This window comes from Phocoena sinus, chromosome 8, assembly GCF_008692025.1.
Source record: "Phocoena sinus isolate mPhoSin1 chromosome 8, mPhoSin1.pri, whole genome shotgun sequence".
Lineage (NCBI taxonomy): Eukaryota > Metazoa > Chordata > Mammalia > Artiodactyla > Phocoenidae > Phocoena > Phocoena sinus.
The window spans coordinates 13,724,562-13,746,259 of NC_045770.1; the positions used below are offsets into that span (position 1 = coordinate 13,724,562).

The 21,698-nt window shown below is 59.6% G+C and overlaps 1 protein-coding gene across 5 annotated transcripts in view; it reads left to right on the top strand.

Annotated features, from left to right (window-relative positions):
* The first annotated feature begins 3,836 nt into the window (after positions 1 to 3,836).
* BCL9L (BCL9 like) overlaps positions 3,837 to 21,698 on the top strand; it is a 28,858-nt gene continuing 10,996 nt past the window's right edge. The window contains exons 1-4 of one of the 5 annotated variants that reach the window (XM_032639491.1): positions 3,837 to 4,518; positions 10,749 to 10,804; positions 19,635 to 19,736; positions 20,990 to 21,375. In XM_032639491.1, coding sequence (XP_032495382.1) covers positions 19,711 to 19,736; positions 20,990 to 21,375 — 412 coding nt within the window. In that variant the 5' untranslated portion in view covers positions 3,837 to 4,518; positions 10,749 to 10,804; positions 19,635 to 19,710. Of the gene's footprint in view, positions 4,519 to 5,198; positions 5,485 to 10,748; positions 10,805 to 19,634; positions 19,737 to 20,989; positions 21,376 to 21,698 lie in introns of those variants that run through there. The other 4 variants (XM_032639492.1, XM_032639493.1, XM_032639494.1 and 1 more) reach the window with 4 other exon arrangements.

Here is a 21,698-nt window from a genome sequence, read left to right on the forward strand (position 1 = left end):
GGCTCTGACAAGCCCAAGTTCCGAGACTGCGTTCTGGGCCACAAGGTGTTAAACTGTGGGTGGGAGTAAGGTCGGGAGTCCCTCCCTTCTTCCCTCCCTCATAGCGTCACCACTTAGGAGTCCACCGGGCTGGCGCGCAAGGAGTTAAGTCTGCCCGCAATCTGCAAGACTGGAGCCGGGGAGGGGGAGGAGGGGGGAAAGGAGGGGGTAGAGAAGGAGAAGGGGGAAGCAGACTGCGGGGAGACAGCGCCAGGAACCCCCTCCCCAGGGACCTGGCCCCAGGGCCCCCAGCCCCAAAAGAGGCCCTGCCCTCCCCGGGGTCGTGCTCTCTCCCCCCGCCCTGCCCCCGCCCTCCAGCTTTGTGTCCCCAGGAGGGTGGGCTGCAGGATTTCCAGCCAAGCCTTGGCTGCCTGCTCAGTTTTTCCAAACCCTCCAGTCGGGGAAGGCGGGAGCCCTGTCAGGATAAGAGTCCCTCCCCCACTGCCCCTGTCGGCCCCCTCTCCCAGCCTCCCTTTTCCTGCCCCCGCATCTTTTCCAAACTCCTTTCGCTGTCCGACCCTGGCCCCTGCGCCCCCTATCCCCACCTCTACTGGCTCCCAAGTTCCAAGTTCAGGTTGGAAGGGGCCAACTGGGTCCCACAATTCTGGAGAGGCGCTGGTAAAACCATACTCCGCAGGCCAACCCCGAGACCTGCGGGGCGCCGGCCGTACTCCCAGCCTGGCGCCCGCCCCATCCCAGAAAGTGGCCCCAGGGACACCAGGGAGGGTGGCCCCGGGGTCTCCCGCCCTGGAATGGAGGCGGTGCTGGGGGAGCCGGCAGAGCAGCGCGGCAGGCTCTGTGCCGCTGGTGCCAGGCCCTGGGGCAGGCTTCGAGGAGGGGCAAAGTGTTCCGAGGGCTGGCACGGTTCTGTCCAGCAGGTCTATTATATAATAATCACCATCTATCAGGAAGCCAGGCAGCTGGAGTGAGTGGGGAAGCCAGGATGCCCAGATCCACTCCTTTTCCAGGGCCCAGGAAGGTGTCTCCATCAAGATGGGGGGTGTGGCAGCAGCCCAGAAGTGAAATGAAGTGGGGGTCGAGGGGCAAGTGAGGGTCGCTGGGCAGTCCGAAGGCGGCCCCACAAGCCCCGCCGCGAAGCTGACTGACAGTGCCCTGAGCCAATGATTGAAGTCGCTGTGAGGCTCAACGTTAACCCTTTCTTGGGTCCTTGTTTGCTTTTGGGGATAGAGTCCCTTTCCAGGAACTGTTCTCTAGTCCTGAATCCCACCTGCACGAGGTCGGTGATGAGTACCAGCCGGAAGATCCTTTCGTCCTAGTCACCCCAGGTAGTAATCTCAGATAATCTGCAGCCCTAGCTCCTCCGACCCCCTACCCCCACCCCAAAAGTAAACTGTATTACAAAATGTGGTTGTGTGTGTACACTCTGTGGTTCCAGAAACAGGCCCACGTAACGCTGGCACACCCACACTGCACCACGAACAGGCTATACCCATGCCCGAACTTCCACCGACACTCGACACTCGCTGACACACCTGTGACACTCCTCGTGACACAGTGACACACAGATAGGCGGCAACACACGGTGATTCCCCGAGTTCGCCAGTAGAGGGAGCCACTCCACTCCAGCAATGGGCCACCGGCCTCTCTCTCCCCCTCGCTCACTCCAGCGTTCCACCCAGAACTCGTGGCTGCCCAGAGCTCGGGCTCCGCATCCCAACCTGGGGGAATGAGTCACAGCTCCACCCGGGGGAGTGCTCTACATGGCTGCTCCACAGGACATGCCGAATACACTTGGTTGTGTGCCACAATTAACAGACCTCTTGCAACACAGCCATCACTCACCCCTACAAACATTGTTTTCTGGACCTGCTATGAACTGGGCATCGTGCCAAACGGATCATCACAAGCCCATGCGGTTTGTGTCATGTATGTAACGGGAAACTGACCCACATAACTGGGTGGACCCTTCCCTTCAACAAGCAATCCTGTTTGAGAAATGGCCTCCTTGTCTTGTGGCTCATCTTATAGCAGGACCCTGGGGAGGGGAGAGGAGATTAAACCCTACTTCCACGGGTCAGGTACTATCCTAGGCTCTGAGATCTTTCACACCAGAGCTCAGCCTCTCTGGGCTTCAGTTTTCTTTTCCTTTAAGTGGGGGTGATACCTATCTCACAGGGTTGTGATGATTCAGTCCCTAACCCAGCTTGGTCTTGGCACAGCAGTTAATGGGCAATTGGGGAAGTTTTGTTGATTGGCTCAAAGCACGATCAAGAGATAGTGTGTATGAAAATGCTTTGTAAACTTCTATGTTAGGCACCCATAGAGGTTATTATGTTATCTTCTTTCAGGGTTTCTCCCCCTTTTTCACCTGTGCCTCCCCAGACCTTGCCCAGTGCCCAGCTGCAGACACCATCAATCCATCAAGTGAGTATTTACTGAATCCCTACTATGAACCCAGCCCTTGAGTGCTGTGGGGAATATAGAGGCATAGGAGACATGGTTTGGGCCCTCAAGAATCTTTTGGGGCAACCAGACACACGCACAGGAGAATCAAGATAAAACATACAATTAGGTACTCAGTTGGGTGGAATAGATGTAGTAGGTGTCAAGAGAGAGGGAGGTCAGTGAGAGCTAGAGCTATCTAGGGACCATTGTGAGGAGGGGCAGGGGAGAGCTCAGAGGAACCAAATAGTATGAACAAAGGGGCTTGCTAGTGCCCTTCCATGGCTGCTATTGTTGGTATTAATCCTGGGTGGGTGGGGGTAGTGGGATACAGGGAAAGTGCCCTGGGATAAGGAGACCCAAACTCTAGTCCTGGGCTTACCACTTTCTAGCTGTGTAACCCTGAGGAAGTCCTTAACTAGTGCAAGCCTTTGTTTCCTCATCAGTGTCATGGGGCCATAACATCTTTCTCACAGGTTTGTGGCAAACACTGAAATAACATGTGAAATGCTTTTAAAACACTTTATAATTTTTTTCCATTGGATCTATTCTCCTATAGGGTCTTGTGTGTGTGTGTGTGTGTGTGTGTGTGTGTGGCACTTTGAGCTTAGGATAGAGTTCTTTGGGGAGAACAAAGGTTTTACTTCCACAAACATTTTCTTAGTATCCACTCTGCGCTGCTGAGGGTTGAAGTGAAAAAGTTCAGTCTACATCCTCAGGGTCTACTAGGAAAGAGAGATGAATAAAGTGAATAAAGAGATGTTCAGTGCATAATGAATGTGGGTGGATACAATGAAGAGGGGACCCAGTAGAGAGAGAGAGAGAGAGAGAGAGGGAGAGGGAGAGAGAGGGAGAGAGAGAGAGAGGGAGAGGGAGAGGGAGAGAGAGGGAGAGAGAGAGAGAGGGAGAGAGAAAGAGAGGGAGGGAGAGGGAGAGAGAGAGAGAGAGAGAGAGAGAGAGAGAGAGAGAGAGAGAGAGTGGGAGGGAGAGGGAGAGGGAGAGGGAGAGAAAGGGAGAGAGAGAGAGAGAGAGGGAGGGAGAGAGAGAGTGTGTGAGTGAGTGTTGGGGGTTGGGGGGAGTCAACTCCCACTGCTTCCAATCAGCGTAGATAGGAGGGTAGGTTTGTCAAACCTCTCCCCAGCCTGAGATGGTGTTAGCCCGTCTCCTCCCCAGTCCTCGGGAATGGGGTGGAGAGTGGCGTAGAAGCCCCCTCCCCGCCCCCGGGCCAACCTGCCTCCCGCTAGCCGGCCGGGCGCCTTACCGAGTCAGACCACTGGGAGGCTGGGGGAGCCGGGTTGGGCGAGGAGGCGAGCGAGATGGGGGAGCTCTTATTTTGACAGGGGCCTCTCCGGGCTCTGGTATGAAGGCAGAAGGAGGCAGCCAGAGAACCCCGATGCTTATTCAGGCTGGGGAGCGGAGCCGAGTGGAGGGGCGAGCGAGGCTCCGGCAGCGCAGGGGACCCCGGGGAGGCGGCGGCGAACGGCGGAGCCAGTGGCCGGACATGCCCCGGACTCGGGGCCGCTGCACCACCGCCGCTGCCCGGAGCCAGCCGGCCGGACGCCCGCACGCCTGGGTCCCCCGGCGCCGCGCCGCCCGGGGACTGCGACCCGGACCCTCGGCGTCCGACCAACAATAAGCGCCCAGACAGCCCCTCCCCGCCCCGCGCCCGCCGTCCCCGCGGGCCTCGGGAAAAGTGAAAGGAGGAGGCGAAGGAAGGAAGGAAGGAAGGAAGGAAGGGAGGAGGAGCAGGAGCCGGAGCCGTGAGGTTCGGGGCTGAGACCCCAGCCCTGAGCCCAGGGCCGGGCGGGGGTGCGCGCTCTCCCGCCGCTGCCCGGCGACCAAGACCATGCTCCGCGGTTGGAAAGCAGGAACCCAGGCGCCCAGCGACCCCTGGATACCCACTCCCGGGCCGGGCTGGTATTGAGATCAAGGCGTCCAGGATCAAAAGATCACCACCTGACCGCCCTCCTCCTCACCTCCAACTGGCGAGCAGGAGGACCCCAATCCACCCACCGACCCTGACCTGGTCATGGCGTCCGACTCCGGCCTGGCGTGAGGACCCCCGACCCGCGCGAGGTGAGGGGAGGGCTGGGGCCGAGGGCGAAAGTCATGCCAGGCCAGCAGAGGCGTGAGGAGGGAGATCCAGTTCGAACTGGGGAGGGGGAACACAATCTGATTGTCTCTGGCCCTCTGGCACGCACCCCCAGGCTGTTTAAGGGGTCGGGGACGCCCCCAGGATTAGTGGAGGCCACTCTTGGGCCCCCAATCAGGTTGGCAGCCCCAGCGCACAGAGGGGAGGGCTTAGGGGCAGCCAGGGGACCCTGCCACCCTAGCACAGAGAACAAGGCCGGCCTTGGGCCAGCTGGAGCAGCAACTCTGCCCTGGGGGCTTCTGGGAGATGTAGTCCCCCTCACAGGCTCACCAACCCCTTGGGTCTCAGCACCCCAGCACTCCTCTCCTGGCTGATAGGAGCTTCCATAAGGAGGTACGTGGGGACTGGAGATTGCTGGGGGTCACCCTCTGCCCCCAAGCACTGCCTAGGAGCAGCGGGGGCTGTGACTGGAGGAGTCTCCCCTGCCTAGGATTCTGAGTGATGTGGGCTTGGCAGGGGGTGGGGGGGGTGGGGGGGCAGTCACACAGTTCCTTGGAGGTGTCTCTGCCTTGCTAAGCGGAGACAGCCCCTGCCTTGGTCTGGGGGAGCTCTTGGGGGAGGAATGTGAGGAAGAGAGGGGAGGCTTAGGGCTTCTTGCTTGGCTGGACTATGTCCTGTCCCAGGGCTGCTTGAATTTGAGGTCTACTCTCCCCTTCTCCCTCTGGGGAGCTGAGGAGAGTGTCCCTTACAGTCTGGGAGTCTGGAGGGTGTCCCTCTGGAGCAGTGAAGCCAGGATTGGCTTCTGTCTGTCTGTCCAGCTTCCTTCCTTCCGGGTTTTTCTGACACCCCCTCCTCCCTCCTCCTCCTGTCTGTCTGCTGCTTGGGGTGTGGGTCTGTGTCTGTGTCTGGGGGCCTCTGCTGCAGGGAGGAAAAGTGTTGCTCTGGGAGAGGTGAGCTGGCATGTGACAGAGCCCCGGGAAAGGGGCTTGGAGGCCCCCTTGATCTTTGGCCTTGGTTTCCTGTTTTACCTAGGAAAGCTGTCTTCGCACAGTATCTGCTGTAACCCTACTGATGCCTCTGGGCAGCTCTCTGAATGAGACCCGCAGGGTGGGTGGGCTTCCACTCCCCTTGCTCTCCTCCCTCCTCAGCCTCTCCAAGGTGCAGCTACTTTTTCTGGGCTGGGGCTGCCTGGCTTGTCTGCTGCCCCCCAGCACTAGCTTGGCTGCCTTCTCTGGGTCAGGACCATGATTTCATGGCCCCAGGGGAAGAGCATGTTCAGGCCCTGTCTTTCTGGTATCAGCTCTGAGGTGCCTGCTGATAGGAGCTTCAGGACAGGATGAGAATGGGAGAGAAAGGAAGGTAAGGGAATGGGGGGGGTTCTGGTATCAGGACGGAAGGTGCTGCCCTCCCTCAGCTGATCAGGTTCTGTGGCCTTGGAGAACCAGGCCTGGAAGCTCACCCTTCTGGCCACTTGCCTCTGGAGGTGTTCTGCTTACCTGTGTTGCTTCTGATTGGGGGGGGGGGGGGCAGGGGTTAATGCTGGAAGGGGTGCTCCTGAAGGGGAGAATACCTATATAACCTTGGATCCAGTGTGACTCTTGTGCTCGGGGTAGCAGGGGCCTCACGCTAGAGATGGTTTCTGGAGGTCCGTATGGAGGCTCCGAGTCTCTAATTACTGAGGTTGAGGGTCCAGGTGGGAAGAGATTACAGAGTCCTGGAGAAGGATTAGTGTTGGTGGTCCACAATTGATCACAGCAGTGGTAATGTGCGACCTAGTGAACTTGCTTATTGAGTCTGTGTTGGGCACCCGTGATTCCCTTTGGGTAGTGTCTGCCTCCCAACTTCTGGGTATTTCAGTTAAGCAGGAGCCCTGGGCCGTAGACTCAACTTCCATGAAGAGGCAGGGCAATAGCCTTCTGGGCAGAGGCCTAGTGGGTGGCAGTGTCGACTCAGCAAGGGCTGGAATGCCTGGCACCTGCTTTAGATTAAAGGAGATGCCTGCAAAGGGGGCTGCCTGCCTGTAGGGGGAGGGGCCGGGATGGAGCTGCGTGGAGCCCAGGAGTGGGGTGGAAGGAAAGGAGCAGGGTTGCAGGCAGCAGCAGCTCTGGCAGGAGTGGAGGGAGCCAGAAGTCACCCAGCTCAGCAGCCCCTCCTCCAGGGAGTCTAAGACAGGAGCTGGGGGCCGCTGCACTGCCTCTGGCGCCACCGGCTGAAGTTCTGTCCCAGCGCCCTGGGGGGGCAGCTGTGGGGAGCCAGGGTGTCTGAGTGTCCAGTCTGCCCAGGACTGGAGGAGGCCTGCAAGGAGGTAGGGGGCACTTCGGGGTTCTTTTTGGCCTGATGCCATGTTTACTCTTCTGGGGGCTCCTTGGTTGCTGGTAGTGAGGCACTCCAAGAGCCTGGGCACCCAGGGGTGACGGGGAAACGGCATCCTTTCCCTGTGCCAGGAACCCTGGGCACTGCTTGCTTGCTGACCTCGGGGGAGGGGGCAGAGGGGATGGCACCGTGGGAAAGTGGGCAGCCGTGGGAGCCAAGCGGGTACAGGCTGGGTGCTGCGGGCAGGGAGCCTCTGCCAGGCCTGCTCTCCCTGGGGTGGGGCTGGCTGTTCCAGGGACTGGCTCAACCTGTTGAGCACCTGGCTGCTCTAGCTTGGCATCTGTGCCCCTGCCTGCCAGCTCCACCAGCTGCCCACCTGTAAGCCACACTGTGGGGGCTGCCTCCAGGGATCTGGGGCGAGGAGACTCTGGCCAAGGGGCCAGGATGAAGCTGGTAGAGGCTCCTCCAGGGGCGCTAAGTTTCCCCAGGTCCCACCCTCTAACTACCATAGCTTGGGCTGGAGCCAGTTGGAGGGCCAGGTAGCCAGAGGCTAGGAGCTGAGGGGCAAGGGGAAGAAAGCTGCAGCACTAGAGGTGCTGCATGTCCCTTGGATGGGCCTCCCTGAAGGCAGCCTGGAGTTAAGGCCTGGCATTTCCTCTGCTGGGTGCCAGGGCCAGGCCTCCAGGGCCCCACCCCCAGCCTGGCTTGACCTCCCCTCCCTGGGAGAGAGCTGCCGACTTTCCCTGGAGGTTGGGGGAGGGGCAGTAAGGGCATCCTGGTGCCCTGGGAGGAGAGGGGTGACTTCCTGGATGTGGGGGTCTGTTGTAGTGCCTCAGCCTCCCGAAGAGCTCCCCTCTCTGGGAACCCAGGTAGGAAGCTCTGGCTTCCCAGGGAGATGTCCCCCACCCTGCCCTGAGTGTGGGTGGTCCTGGGTCCCCTGGAAGGCCCTTGCTGTCCTCCCACACCCTCTGACCCCTAGCTTTAGGCCTGCCTTGGGGCTCTGCTAGCTGGCGGGGAAGGGGAGCCAGCTACCACTCTGTAGGGGGGAAGGTGGCCACCACCACCCACCCACGGGTCGGGGAAGGGCCCAGGTAGGTTCCTTCGCCTTCTTTCTTCTCCAGTCAGTGGCTAAAGTGGAGGCCTCTCCTTTTCTGCCTCCTTTCCACCCCAGGCCCTCCCTGCCTGGCCCTGGGCCACCTGCCCCTCCTAACCTTGGTGTCTGGCCTAGTCCCCATGCCCAGGGGCTGGGATGCCCTCTGTCCAAGTCCCTCTTCCAATGGGCTGGTGGCCCTGCGCTGGCCTGTCTTCCCCCTCCCCTTCACTCTCCACCCTCCAGCCTCAACTGAGAATGGCCCTGAATCCAGCATTTCCAGCGTTTCGAAACCAGGATTGTTTTGAAATCCCTGAGTACTTCTCCACCCCACTGCTCTGACTCCCCTCCTCCCCACTGGCCCAGAATTTAGTCCTCTAATCTGACTTCATGTGTGTGTGTGTGTGTGTGTGTGTGTGTGTGTGTGTGAGTTTGTGTGCTAGCACATGGCCATGTGCATACTACTCTGTGTGTGTGCTTGTGTATCCCAGTGTGGGTCTGTCTTCTGTCTGTCAGTAGTTCTGTGTGACTGGCTGATGTCATTTGTGTTTCCCGAGCTCTCTTTGGCCTTCTCTGAGTATGGGAGCCTCTACGGGTCTTAAGGAGTCATTTTGGGGGAGTTTGGGTTATTTTAAAGAGGTATCCTGGATGTGTGTCTTTGGGGGTTGTGTCTGTTTCTCAGATACACGTCTGGGAGTATCTGAGGAGTATGTGTGCTCGGGATTGTGTCTCTGATGCATGTGCGTGTGTGCGTACGTGCGTGCACTCAGTGCGCTCCGCTTCTGTTGCCGCCTCTATCCTCCTCCCTCAGAACATGTCTGGGGCGCGTAGCCACAGGTCTCCCCATAGCTCCCTGGGACATGGAGTTCTCTGTCCTTTGATAGGGAGGTTTCTTGGAGCGAGGCCAAGGCTTCTGGCAGTTCTGTGGTCCTTGGAGAGAAATTGTGCAGTGGGGAGACTTTGGGATAAACTGTCCCCAAGGCTGGGCTCTCTTCCTCTGCCCTTCACGGACACCCGGCACCTTAAGGGATCCCAATACTCCCAGTCCATCCTCTTCTTGTCCTGGTGATATCGTGGGGACTGTCACAGGGCAGCCCAGTGCTCTCCAGAAAGGGCTGGGGAAAGGGAGTTAACCCTCTACCCTTGGGGTCACTTGCTTCATTGGGGACAAGAAACAGCCAGCCACATCAGACCTGGGAGCTTGGTGGCTAAAGTTCAGAAAAGTTGACTTTGCTAGCTAGGGGCAGACAGCAAAACAAGACAAGACACTCATATTTCCAGCCTGAGCAGAAGACAGAGGGGCCTGGAACGCTGGGGCGGGGGTGGGTGGTGATGTGCCACCCCAGAAATATGAAGCGTTGGTTGTGAGGCCAGCTACCATTGTAGCCTTGACCCTGGGAAGTCCTTCTTGATGTCTGACCTTAATCGTGTTTTACAGGAGGGGGGTGGGGATTGCTAAGGGGAGCTTTCTGTCTTTTTTTGCCAAAGCAAGAGTTGTGTTAGTAGAGTTATGTGTGCATGGGATGCGGGCCCTTGGAATCCCTGATGCCTCGCTGTGACTCAGTTTCCCACCCTGGGATCTCAGGCTATAATTGAATACTTGAAGCACTTGTAGCAAATCAGTGAAGAAGAGGGTTGGGGCAGGGGCTGTTTGTCGGAGTCAAGGGCCTATGGAGACAGCAGCATGCAGTGGGCAGAGAGAAAGGTTGTCTGTTTATAAACCCCCTTCCCATGGCCTCTGGTCCCAGGACTCAGTGGGCGGAAGGGAGGGGTAGAGGCACAGGTTGGCACAGTGCTCAGTGACCCAGCAGGGGGAGGGCCTTGGCGAGGAATTTTCAGTTTGTTTCTCAATCTCTGTCTCTGAGACACGCACACACACATCACTGCAGACACCTTCAGGAGATGAGCCCAGAAGAGTCACCCAGGTGGCTGCAGGGCGGGGCAGTACCAGATGGGGCCTCGTGGTACCATGTTCTGGCAGACACCCTGTGCTTGCCCCCTAGAACTGGAAGTTGAGCCCAGCAGGACCTTCCCCAACTCCCCTGTCATGTGCCTGGGAGCACCACAGGCTGGAGAGGGTTAAGTCTGGTTGGCAGGGACACCCCCCCACCCAGTGCAGTGAGAGAGAGGGAGGGGTGGTTAGCAGCTTGCTCTAGTTGGCGTCTCTCCCAGAATTCTTCGGAAAAGAACTCCCCTTTGACCCCCAGTACAAACTGAGCCCAGCCACCAGCCTCCCTCCCGCCTGCCTGTGGGAGCTTCACCCAGCCCCCTCCTACTGAACTACTAAGCCTGATTCTCTCACCCTAGGCCCTCCCAGCCAAGCCCGGTCCCCAGGGGCATCTTCAGGGGACAGGAGAGACCACATGGGGACACAGGACCCACACCATTCTTCTCCTTGACACAGGATAACCCCAGGGTGGCTGGTGCTGGAAGCTGGGGTCCTCAGGCCTCCCCATCCATCCCTCCACCCGGGTCCTCAGGCCAGGCCGTGGGAGTCCTCCCCCCTCTCCCTGTGGGCTGAGCTCTGAGGGAGCTCTAAGGCATCTCTAGCGCCTTCTCCTTTCCTGCTTGCAGGGGAGGGAGGGGGAGCTGTGCGGTGGGGCCGCTGGGTCAGGCCTGGCTCCAAGCCAATCCACAGAAGTCGTGGAGGGGGGGTGGTGTCCAAGTAGCTCAGGGACTTCCTGGAGCTGCAGGCCCGTCTGTGTGTACAAGCTTAGTGGTGTGCATGCTGGGGGTGGGGCTGGGGCTCTGGGAGGAGCAGGGGTAGAGATTGCTGGCCTGGGGCTTCTAGCTGTGACCCTCTCTCCACAGGGAGCCCCAGCCCAGATCACACCCTTGAGCCTGAGCCCGACACGCATTATCCTGAGGTGAGAGGTCTGTGTGCTTATGTGTGTCCTCACAGCCTCCTCGCTCAGCTCTGTCTGCCTCTGCCGTTGCCTCCTGCTTGGCTTTTTGTCTCGGGCGCCCTCCTCCTGGCTCTCTGCCCCCACTTCTCCTTTCATTCTCCTCCCCCCAGAGGAGAGGGTGCTGACTGCCTACAACCTGGAACCCGGTAGGGGATGGGGGCGGGGCCGGGACAGGAAGGGTTAAAGCGCCACAGCTGCTGCTCCAGTGAAAGTCCCAGCCAGGGTGGGTGGTGGGGAGCCCCAGCCTGGTCACCCCTGGAGGGCAAGATACGGTTTCCTTCCCGGGCATCCCAAGTTCTTGCTCCCCTTCGCCTGCTGGCTTTGGCCTCAGCTGGCTGAGTCAAAGCCAGGGTGGCTACCGGCCACAGTAATGTGGTTTCTGCCCTGGCCCCTAGACACACACACAGACACACAGACACACACACACACAGACACACGCACACACAGAGGCACACACAGAGACACACACGCTTTCTCCCTACTGCCACCCCCACCCCCTCCCTCCCTCCCTCCCTCCCCTCCTTCCTTACTTAGCAACAACTCCCTGAATTCACAACAAACACGCCTGCCTGTAGGCTCCTGGTCTGACTAGGGAAAGCTGGAGAAAGCGGAGGGCTGCGAGGAGGCACTTCTCCTAGACTGTCCCCAGGAGGGAGGGGCTTCGAGTCCCCCCACCCTCCCTGCTGGAGGCCACCACCCCTCAGGGACGCAGAGGAAGTGATCCTGCTCCCAACTCAGGCAATGAAAAAAGTGGGGGGCAGTGCCAGGTGTGGCTGAGCAGGTGCGGGGTGGGGGGGGCAGGGCTGGGACTCCACTCGTCACTAGTGAGTCCCACTTGACCTTTGACCCCCACCTGGAGACTCTTCCTGCCTCTGGGCCTCTCAGCAGGGGCCTGTGCTGTTGTCATGGTAACTTGCCTAGCTCCTTCCCCAGACTCTTAGGGACCAGGATGGGTGACGATGTAACAGATTGGGGGTAGTTGGGGCTGGGGTGGCCCAAGAACTCTGCTCTCAGAACCCTAGTGGGCCAGGCACCTGTGTTGAGGGGGTGGGGAGTGGTGGCCTCTCTGATCTCTTCCCTGGGCAGGAACTGTGGCCTCTAGCTAGGACCTGGTGTGCATTGGGGTTGGAGGGAGTATGGAATGAGGGGGTGAGGCACCATTCTTTCATCATAGCACAGAGGGCTGCTACCAGGGTGAACGTGTATTGTGAAATGGTTAATAGCCCAGCTGCTGGAGTGTCTGAGTTCAAATCCTGACTCTTCTAATTTTGGACTGTGTGCCTCAGGCAAATTACTCAACTTCTCTGGGCCTCGGTTTTCTTATCTGTAAAGTGGGGATAACAAGAGAACTTTCTTGTAGAGTACTAAATTAGAGGATTAAATTAAATAATGCATGTGAAGCCTTCAGGACAGCTTGATGTTACAGAGTAAATGCTCAATAAATATTAGAGATCCTCCTCGTTGTTATTATTAGTCACAGCTCTTCATAGGAACTCATGGTCCTCCTGGGGGCTTTAGCAGGGGAAGAATTGATGGGGGTGGGGAGAGTATGGACGGTGGGGAAGAGACAGCCTTTCCAACACTTCAGACTCCTAGATTCTAATACCCATCCAGACTCACCTTCTTGCTGCCTCAGTTTCCCCACTGAGGGGAAACTAACATCTTGGTTGCAAGTTTGCCGAATAGCCACGCGCCTGGAGAGGGGTCTGAGGTCTTAGGGCCTGTCTCCCTCCACATCTCCCAGCACTTCTCAGGGCTGAGCCCTCCCTCCCCCATGCTATTAGCTCAGATCAGCTGCAACACCCCTCCCACCATCCCATCCCCTGATGCTCTGTTCCTTCACCAGGCTGAACAGCCATTAAGACACTCTGTTCTTAAATGGCTTAGATGGCTGCCTCCTCTCTTTCCTGGCCTAAGGGGTCAGGGACCTTCTTTGGGGAGAAAAGTAGCAGCGTGGGGCTGTTACATGGATGGCAGCTGTTAGGCCTGCCTTGGGGCCCAGGGTCCACTGGATTCCCTGTACCCTGTCTGGGCATCTTCTCTGAGCATGGCATGGCAGTGCCCAGGCCTGTGATACGTATAGAAGCCCAGATGGGCATGCCTGGCACCTGCTGCACACAGATGGGCAGAAGCCCATCCTGAAGCCCAGAGGAGGGGTGGGGTCATATCAGCATCCAGAGGACACCCCCAGAATCCTTTCCTCTGCGGCGTGGGTGAGTGTGGGCAGGGCTGGGTAAAGCTCTGTTTCAACCCTGTGTGCCCTGGGGCAGGCCAGGGGAGAATGCTGAGTGACTCTGGGTGAGCAAGGCTCCGAAAGGCCCCGGGATGAGAGTCGGATGATGGAGGGGCTAAGGCTTGGGAACTTCTGGGTGAGGAGCCCAGCACTGGGCAGCAGGGATGGTGTGCCCACAAAGAGGGAAGCTCTGCAGATAAGTGGTTTGGTCTTCTGGGAAGTGCGTGTCCAAATCTCTGGAGAAAGTGGATTCAGATGTGGCAGAGTGCCTGGGATACGAGGGCTCTTGGGTACCTTCTCTGGCCTGGTACCAAGGTGGGTGGGCTGGAGCCCCTGGGTCTACTGACCATCTCCTTCTGGGAACAGAGGGAACACCTCCCTTCCATGGGCCTGGGAATGAGAGCTCAGTGTTGGCCTGGGCCATGCCTCACTGCTGGGCTGGCCATGCTGCTTTTGCCCAGCCCCTGGGGCCTGTTCCTTGGGCAGGCTGGGGCTATTTTTGGGATCGGGCTGGGGCTCTGGGGCTGGTTTCAGATGTTCCAATGTGAACAGGAGAAAATGGGAACAGATGGCTGGAGGGTTCCAATCAGCAGGTCCTGCTGGGAGCAGGTTATTTTTAGGGCCTTGTTAACCCTTTGGGGGCTGTGGAGCCACCCTGAGAGGGACAGCCCTCTCTAGTTGAGAAGAGCACAGGTCTTCTCTCTGGACCTCTACTTTCAGAACTGCTTGTCCCAGTTGCTCTTCTTTTCCTCTCAGACCCTCCACTCTTTAAAGAGGCCCATGGCAAGAAAGTAGGCTCCAGCTTCTGCCCAGCCCAGACCCTGCACGGAGACTGCCAAGGAGTAGGTCGGGGAGAGGGGTGGCTGGTGGAGGGGATGGGACTTGGGCCACTGTTGAAAGGAAACTCCCCTTTGCTTTTCTCCTGGGCTTTTGAGACAGCCCTGAGGCTAAGAGAGTGGATAACTGCTCTCTGGGTTCATGCTCTGGGTTTGAGTGTATGTCGATAAACCCAGTGATGCCCAGGGGAGTGCTAGCTGAGGGAGCTGGCCTCTGTGACGACAGAGAAAAAGCCAAGTTTTTGTACTTGATACCACTGGGATGATGCCCATGGGCCCCGATCCCTTGGATACTCAAGAGCAAATATCTCGAGAGTGCCATCTTTAAAATGCCAAAAATCTCGAGATTTGGCATCTTTACCAAATGCCCACGGATTTGGGTGCCATGTAGGGTGTAAAGAAGGGGACATCATGGCCAGAGGTGGTTTGTTGAGGGCCAAGTATGTCACAGGCATTCTGTTGGATGGTTTCACTACTAGTATCTCACTCGATGTATTGATCCTCATTTTGCAGATGAGGAAACTGAGGCTCAGAGGGCTGAAGGGATGGACAAGGTCCCGTCGCTCAGAAGGGGTGGGATGTGATTGGCATCCTTGTTGGCCTGACTGCAAACCCGGTTCTCATTCCACTGCATCACTCACACTGCCAGTGTCCCAGCCCCAGAGGGCGAGGCTGACAGGACTGGGCCTCCTCAGGGAGCAGGTCTATGGAATGAGTGTAGGAACGGAGGCCTGGGGTCAGGGGACCCTGCCTGGCACTGCTCTCACAATCCCTTAAGCCCTTCTTGCCTGAGGGTGCCAGGACTGACACCAGAAACCCCATTTGGCCTTCCTGTCTTCCCTGCCGGAGGATCACAGGCATACATCCTGTCTCATCAGCCCCCACCCCCACCCGTCCTGGCCCACATGCCCCTGCTTCCTGTAGGGTCACAGCAGTCTGGATGTCAATGTGGGCAGAGCCCGAGGGCCCTCCAGCTGCTGCTGGTGCCAAGAGTTTGGGCCAGGCCTGCGAAGTGAGGGCTGGGAGGATGCCTCTGACGCTGGCAGTACCTGGGGGAGAGAGCAGAGCGGGCAGGCGGGCTCTGGGTGAGGTCCCGCGCCCCATGGTGCACTGCCTGTGCCAGCAGTCTGCCCACACTCGCAACTCCCACAATGGCCCCATTGTTCCCAGCCGCCAGGCAGTCAGGCAGTTTGGAGGAGGTTCCTGGGCCACCCCTAATCCCCCCCCCCCAAAAAAAGGGCCAGATTAACCCCTTGGAGGATAGAGGCCAGGTGAGGGCCCCACAGGGAGCTACCCTGCCCATTCCTCCCTTCTGGGAATCCAGGCTTGAGACGCCACCTGCCAACACGTGTACCCAGCGACAGGGCATCTGGGGAGATCGGGGTTTCCCACAGGGTGGGGAGTAGCACCTAGACCCTCTCCCACCCCCAGGGTGGTGTAGGTGCCAGGGGGCAGGAAGTGCCAGTGGGGTGGCAGGCGGAGACCAGATATATTTGGGCCGGTGGGGCTAATTCCAGCCACCGCTGCCTGCCCTACTGGCTCCTGAGCTCCTTTCCTTCCTGTGAAACCAGAGCTGGGTTGGGCCTAGCTCAGGATTTCGGTGGATTTAAAGAGGCAGCACCACCCCTGCCAGCCTGGCTTCCTCTCCCCTTCCCGAGGTAGGGTCTGGGGCAGAGAGAGGACTGGAGAGCTGCTTGCTCCTCCCTTGCCCCAGGCTAACCCCTAGCCCTTGCCCCTGCAGGGGTACCAGGCTTTGGGCACTCCCTTCTCCCAGAGCTTTGGGTGGGTGGGGTGGGCGGGAGTGGGCTGTGGTTTCCTGTGTTGGCTGTTTGTGCCTGGCCCAGAGTGCCCGCTGCCTGCCTGGGCTTCCTGCCCTGTCTTGTTTCCTTGTGCCCCCCCTCCCCCTCCCCCCGGGGAAGGCAGCAGCCAGAGATTGGGCCGTAGCATTTGGGGGCACCCTACTGCCAGGCCGTGACTGCTTCCCAAGGCCTGGCCACTTGGGCACTGGCTACGGGAGCCAAGTGAGGTGACCTCTGGCTTGTCTAGGCAATGCCACTTGGTCTGGTGGTTTCCAGAAGGGTAGAATCCCCACCAGAAGCACCCTGTTCCAGGACCCCAGACTGCAAGGTCTGGGGCCAGGAGTTCCCATGTCCCAGCAGGGTTAGGGTTGCCTTGACATCACCCTGGGGCTGCAGGTGGGGTAGGGCTGGAAACTCCCAGACAAAATGGTTGATTTGCATGGTCTCCTTTGGCAGGAGGTGGGCGGAAGTGGGGAGAGCTGCTAGGAACCAGGGTGAGGGGAAGGCCCCCCAAGCCTGGAAGTCCCCACACAGAGGGTCCCAGAGCAACACCTTGGTTCTTTTTTTTTTTTTTTTTTTTTTTTTTTTTTTTTATGCGTTACGCGGGCCTCTCACTGTTGTGGCCTCTCCCGTTGCGGAGGACAGGCTCCGGACGCGCAGGCTCAGCGGCCATGGCTCACGGGCCCAGCCGCTCCGCGGCATGTGGGATCCTCCCAGACCGGGGCACGAACCCGTGTCCCCTGCATCGGCAGGCGGACTCTCAACCACTGCGCCACCAGGGAAGCCCCAACACCTTGGTTCTTGAGCAGATTTCCTGCTGGGCTCTGAATCCTTGACCTCCCCACCCGGCTGAGTCACCACCTCAGGAAGAGGAAGTGACCTGGGTGGTAGAGGAGAGCTTCTAGGGACCAAGGAGTCCCGACACCCAAGAGAAAGGGGACTTGGGACCTTGTTGTCTTGAGTGCTGCCTCTCCCCGAGTCAGAGGCTGAGGATCCCACCACTAATACTCCCAGCAGGTTCCTGTTCTTTCAGCTACCACAGGGTCCTAGCAGCCCACTTCCTCTCCAGAGGTGTCTGCCCACTGCGTGTGGAAGCATGGACCCTCCAAGCGTGTTCTCACTGCCTCTTTGGGATGGTTCTGAGCTGGGCAATAAGACTGGTGGGTTGGCTGGTGAACCAAGGAGAGGCTCCCAAGGTGGGGGCAGCTGGAAGTAGGCAGGTTGCCCGTTGAAGCCTTCCTGGTCTCCCTCCCCCAGCTGAGGTCAGGCGCACTTTAACCCTTAGGTCACTGCCCTCCACCCCCAACCCCGCACCCCACGTTGCACCAGGAGGGCAATATCTCAGGCAGGCTTTGTCTCAGCAGCCTCCTGGGCTCCATTCTCATAGGTCTGCCCCTGGCCTCTTCACTCAGGTGACTGGCACCTGCTCCCTGTTTGTGAGCACATGTCACTGCTCTTCCGTACCCCCTAAGAGGCAACCACAGCGCTGTGTTCCCAGAGCTCCATCCCTGTCCTTTCACCCACCTCGGGGGCTCCTGGCCTGGTGCCAGGAAGCCCCTTTACTGTTTGTTTAAAAACTGCACCCACCAGGAATCAGTTTTCCTGCTTCCCATCCCCAAGGTTTTCCAGGTCTCTTCCGGGGACTGTGAGTGCTAGAGGAGGACGGGGATCTCTGGGATCTGGGGCAGACCCCTGAGGGGCAAAGGGGGGAGGTGTGAGATGGGAAAGTCCTGACTCATCTGTACTTGACTCAGCTCGTCCTGCCGCTGGGTGGGAGCGAGGGGGTGGAGTCCTAGAGGGGAGGGCAACTCCAAGATTCTTCTGGAGAAGAGGCTCACCTGACGGGGTACCCTGGAGAGGACTAATTTTCTAACAGCCCCTTCCCAAATTATTAGATGTCCCGATATTTGAAGCTGTAAACAGAGGAAAGTGGGTGGCCTTTGCCCTGCCCCAACCCCCCGGAGGCTGGGTCCGGTGACCTGCGGCGTGTGGGAAGCCCATCTGTCTGGTGCAGGCTCAGATGAGCTGTCATGACTTGAGGGGATGACACTGCAGTGTAGAGGAAACACCACGGGAATGAGGTCTTGGTGCTGCCATGTAACGGTCATGTGACCCAGAGGCCTGTCACTTCCTTTTCCCAGATCTCAGTTTCCTCACAGTGAAATGGGGATAATAATGCTGTCGTGGCAGATGACTGGTAGTTTTGAGGATCAGCAAGGTGGTGAAGGTGGAAGCCTGGGACCCATGTCAGCCCCATAGGCCTGCCCCTAAGCCCAGGTGCCCTCCAGCTCTCCCCACCTCAGTCCCCCCAACCGCCCCCCACCACCGCACCCGACCCCGCGTGATGCAGGAGATGGGGGCTGGCAGCAGGCTGCTTCCCAGCCAGGCCCTGGACTTTGGAATCTTCCCCTGAGGAGCCTCCCTCCCTAGAGACAGAGCTGGGGTGGGGGAAGGCCAATGTGCCCTGGGGTTAAATTAGGGTTAGACTCCCACAGGGTCACTGGTGTGCCCCCCACCCCCAGGTCCCAGCCCAGCCTCCGGCAGCTCGGCAGGGAATGTGGGCAGGGAATGTGGGCCGGTGTCTGGCTGGGCCTGTCACCGGGACAAAGCTTCTGGCCCAAGACTCCTCCTCTCCCCCCACCCCTTTCTGGGATCTGCGCGGGGAGGGGGGGAACAGGGCTGGGGGCGGTCGGGTGAGGCTTCTGTGTTTGTGTAAGTCTGTTTGTTGGTGTATCTATGGCCCCGTGTGTGTGTTTCTTTGTGACTACCGGGCTCAACTTTCTATGGCTCCCTTGTGGCCGGGCCTCAGTCTTTTCATCTGTTCAGTGAGTCGATGCGCTCCCTCTCTGCCCTCTGGCCGCCTCTGGAAACATGCCCTAGGCTGCTTCTGTGCTCCTGCTTCGGCCAGCGCCTCCCTCGCCCTCCCGCACACCTCCGCGGGCCGGCGTGAGCGCGCCTCTAGTTTCCTGGGCTCCGTGCGTGTCTTTGTCTCCCCGTCCACGTGTGAGCTGCGAGGGTGTGTGAGTCAGAGTTTGGGTGCTGGTGGGTCCCAGCGCCCCTGCCTGGCGGCGCCTAGCCCTGGACCGAACCTCGGCCCCGCCGTGGCGCGCGCCAGGCCCCTCGCCGCACTTGGCCGTGGGTCTGTCCGGGCGGCGCGTGCGGGGCCGGGAGAGGCACGCTGCAGTCCTGCCCGTCGCCCGCTCCCCGGCTCGCTGGCTCGCTGGCTCTCTCGCTCGCTCGCTCGCTCGGCCTCTCCGCTCTGGCTCTGCCGAAGGGGGCGGGGTGGGGTGCTGGGGCGGGGGGAGGGGAGGCTCCTGCATTCTTGCGGTCGGGGAGGAATCTGAGCCAGCGTTACTGGTCTCCAGAAGAGCCCAGCTGCAGCCCCGGGGCCCCGCCAGCCCTCTCGCTGCCCGCCCGGGCCTGCTGGGATGGGCACGGGCTAGGCCTCGAGCTGGGGGCGGGGCATCGCCCCTACCCGCGGCCCCCTTTCCGCCTGGGCGCCCAGGGGCAGGGCTCAGAGCTGGGGGCGGGGCGCCAGGGGGTCCCCCGCCCCCCGGGTGAGGGGCGTGCCTGGGGGCGGGAGTCCCCCCAACCCCCTGGGGCCTGGCAGACCTCGCGGCCGCCCCAAGTGGGCACTTTTGCAACCCATCCTTTTAGTGAATTCTGCCCCTGTGGCCCGGGGGGGGGGGGGGGGGGGGGGGCCTTGCTAGAGACTGCAAGCTCCCTGAGGGTAAGGTGCGGGAGGAATGGGGATAGGAGCGGCCACTAGGATCCAGACCCCGACTAGTAATCCTTCCTTGCCATTCACACCCTACCCTGCCCAGTTCCCTAGTCCCAGGGCTGTTGGGTCCTCCCGTCTCCCCTCCCCTTCTCACACCCCCTCCCCAAGTCACAAGTTTTCTCTTTGGGGCTTGTTGCTGCAGTCCCTGCTCCAGTACCGAGTACCTGGCTGGGCCCTGGGCACGCACAGGGGCCGTAGCCCCACTGTGTGTGGGAACCATGAGGATCCTGGCTAACAAGACAAGGTGTGTGGGTGTCGCGGAGGGCGGGATATGTGTGTGGAGTGAGGGGAAGGGAAGGGCCCAGTGGTGATGGGACTGAACTATGCAGGCTTGGAGAGCGAGACCCCCTGAGTACCTGGCTTCCAGGCCACCGGCGGGCTAAAGGGGGGTCAGAATGGGAAGGCCTGCCCCGAGGCAGGAGCCCACAGCTTTAGTGCCTGGGCCCAGGGGACAGAGGGGAATGGCAACCAGCTAAGCCTGCTGTTCTAGTCCCTTCCAGCCCTTTCCTCTTAAAAACGGTTTGAGCAGACCCCTGCCCACCCCACTGTCGGGTCCGATGGCGCCCTCTGGCCTCAGTCTAGCTGGGGGTGGGAGCTGGAGGGAGGGGCGGTGCCTGCCTCCCTCCCCTTCTCTAGGAGAAGCCGGCAGACAGGGCCAGGCGGCAGCAGCAGGACAGCAGAGCTGAAATAAATCTGAGCTGGTGTGGAATGAGGGGGGATAAATATCCTCTCCCGTGATGTGATCTTTCCAGCGGCTATTAATAGGTCTCCGGGGAGGGGGAGGCGGTGGGGGGAGCGGGCTGGAGCTTAAAGGGCCCGCAGCCTAGGCTGCAGGAATCCTTGGCTTCAGTCTGCTTTGCACACTAGTCCCCTCCCCATTTTTTTTCCTGCTCCTGCCTGCTGGCCAGGCATACTAGTAGACCCCCTTGAGGCATTCCCCTCCTGCTCTGGGGAGCTGTCTGGACCAGTGGGTACCACTCTCTGGTGTGCTTTCCCCACTTCCCCAGGGGAATGGGGCTGGGGCAGGAGCAGTGACCCTCAGGTCCTGTGCCCCTTCCATGCTGGTGTTGGGACACATATGGCAGTTGAGGTTGGGGACCTTGGAAAGAGTCTGAAGACGGCAAACCCTTGACAAGAGGATGCTTAAGTGTTGGCCAGGTGCTAGTGGAGGGGGGTTGCCATGGAGGCTTGCAGTCTGTTGGATGCCGGGGGCTGGGGGTGGGTTGGATTCTGCCAATGTGAGGCCCTGGTTTTTGTTTGAATTGTGGGGATTGGAGGGTGGAGGGGGTTGCCCCATCTTCACTGCCCAAGGTGGAGAGGGGAATCAGCCCTTCTCTGAGGAGCCGTGGAGGGGGGTAGGGGATAGCTGGTGGTCTTAAGATGCCACTCAGCCCCCACCTCCCCTACCACTAGGTGAGGCAGGATGGGGCGATTAAAATCCAGGCATGCTACACCCCTAGCAGGATTAACTTTTCATGTCTCTTCCACCTTCTCCAGGTTACCCCACCCTAGGAGGAGAGAAGCTCCAGGGAGCCCGCCACTGTCCCCCCGCGGCCACTGCCCCCCTGCCCCAGCCAAGCCAATGCACCCAGAAAATAAGTTGACCAATCATGGCAAGACAGGGAATGGCGGGGCCCAATCCCAGCACCAGAATGTGAACCAAGGACCCACCTGCAACCTGGGCTCGAAGGGCGTGGGGGCGGGGAACCATGGGGCCAAGGCCAACCAGATCTCACCTAGCAACTCAAGTCTGAAGAACCCCCAAGCAGGGGTGCCCCCTTTCAGCTCGCTCAAGGGCAAAGTGAAGAGGGAGCGGAGCGTGTCTGTGGACTCCGGAGAGCAGCGAGAGGCTGGGACACCGTCCCTGGATTCGGAGGCCAAAGGTATCCCATTTCCTGATCCCCAAGACCCCAGCATCTTCCACAGCCCTAGACTCACACTGGGAGACCATCTTTCTAGCCCCCTTGCCTAATCCTCAACCCCCACTCCTCTCCAGCATTTATGCCTGGGACACGTTTCTCTTACCCCCATTATACCCACCCATCTGGTCATTCTCTCAGGATTGGATGGAGATGTCTCATCCTTAGGTGCCACCCATGGAGGGGCCACATAGAGTGATGGGGCCTCTGGTCGGTCAGTCTCATGCCTCTCCTGCTTTCCCACCAGAGACCCCAGAGCGGGAGAGGGAGGTGCTCTGGGGTGAGGA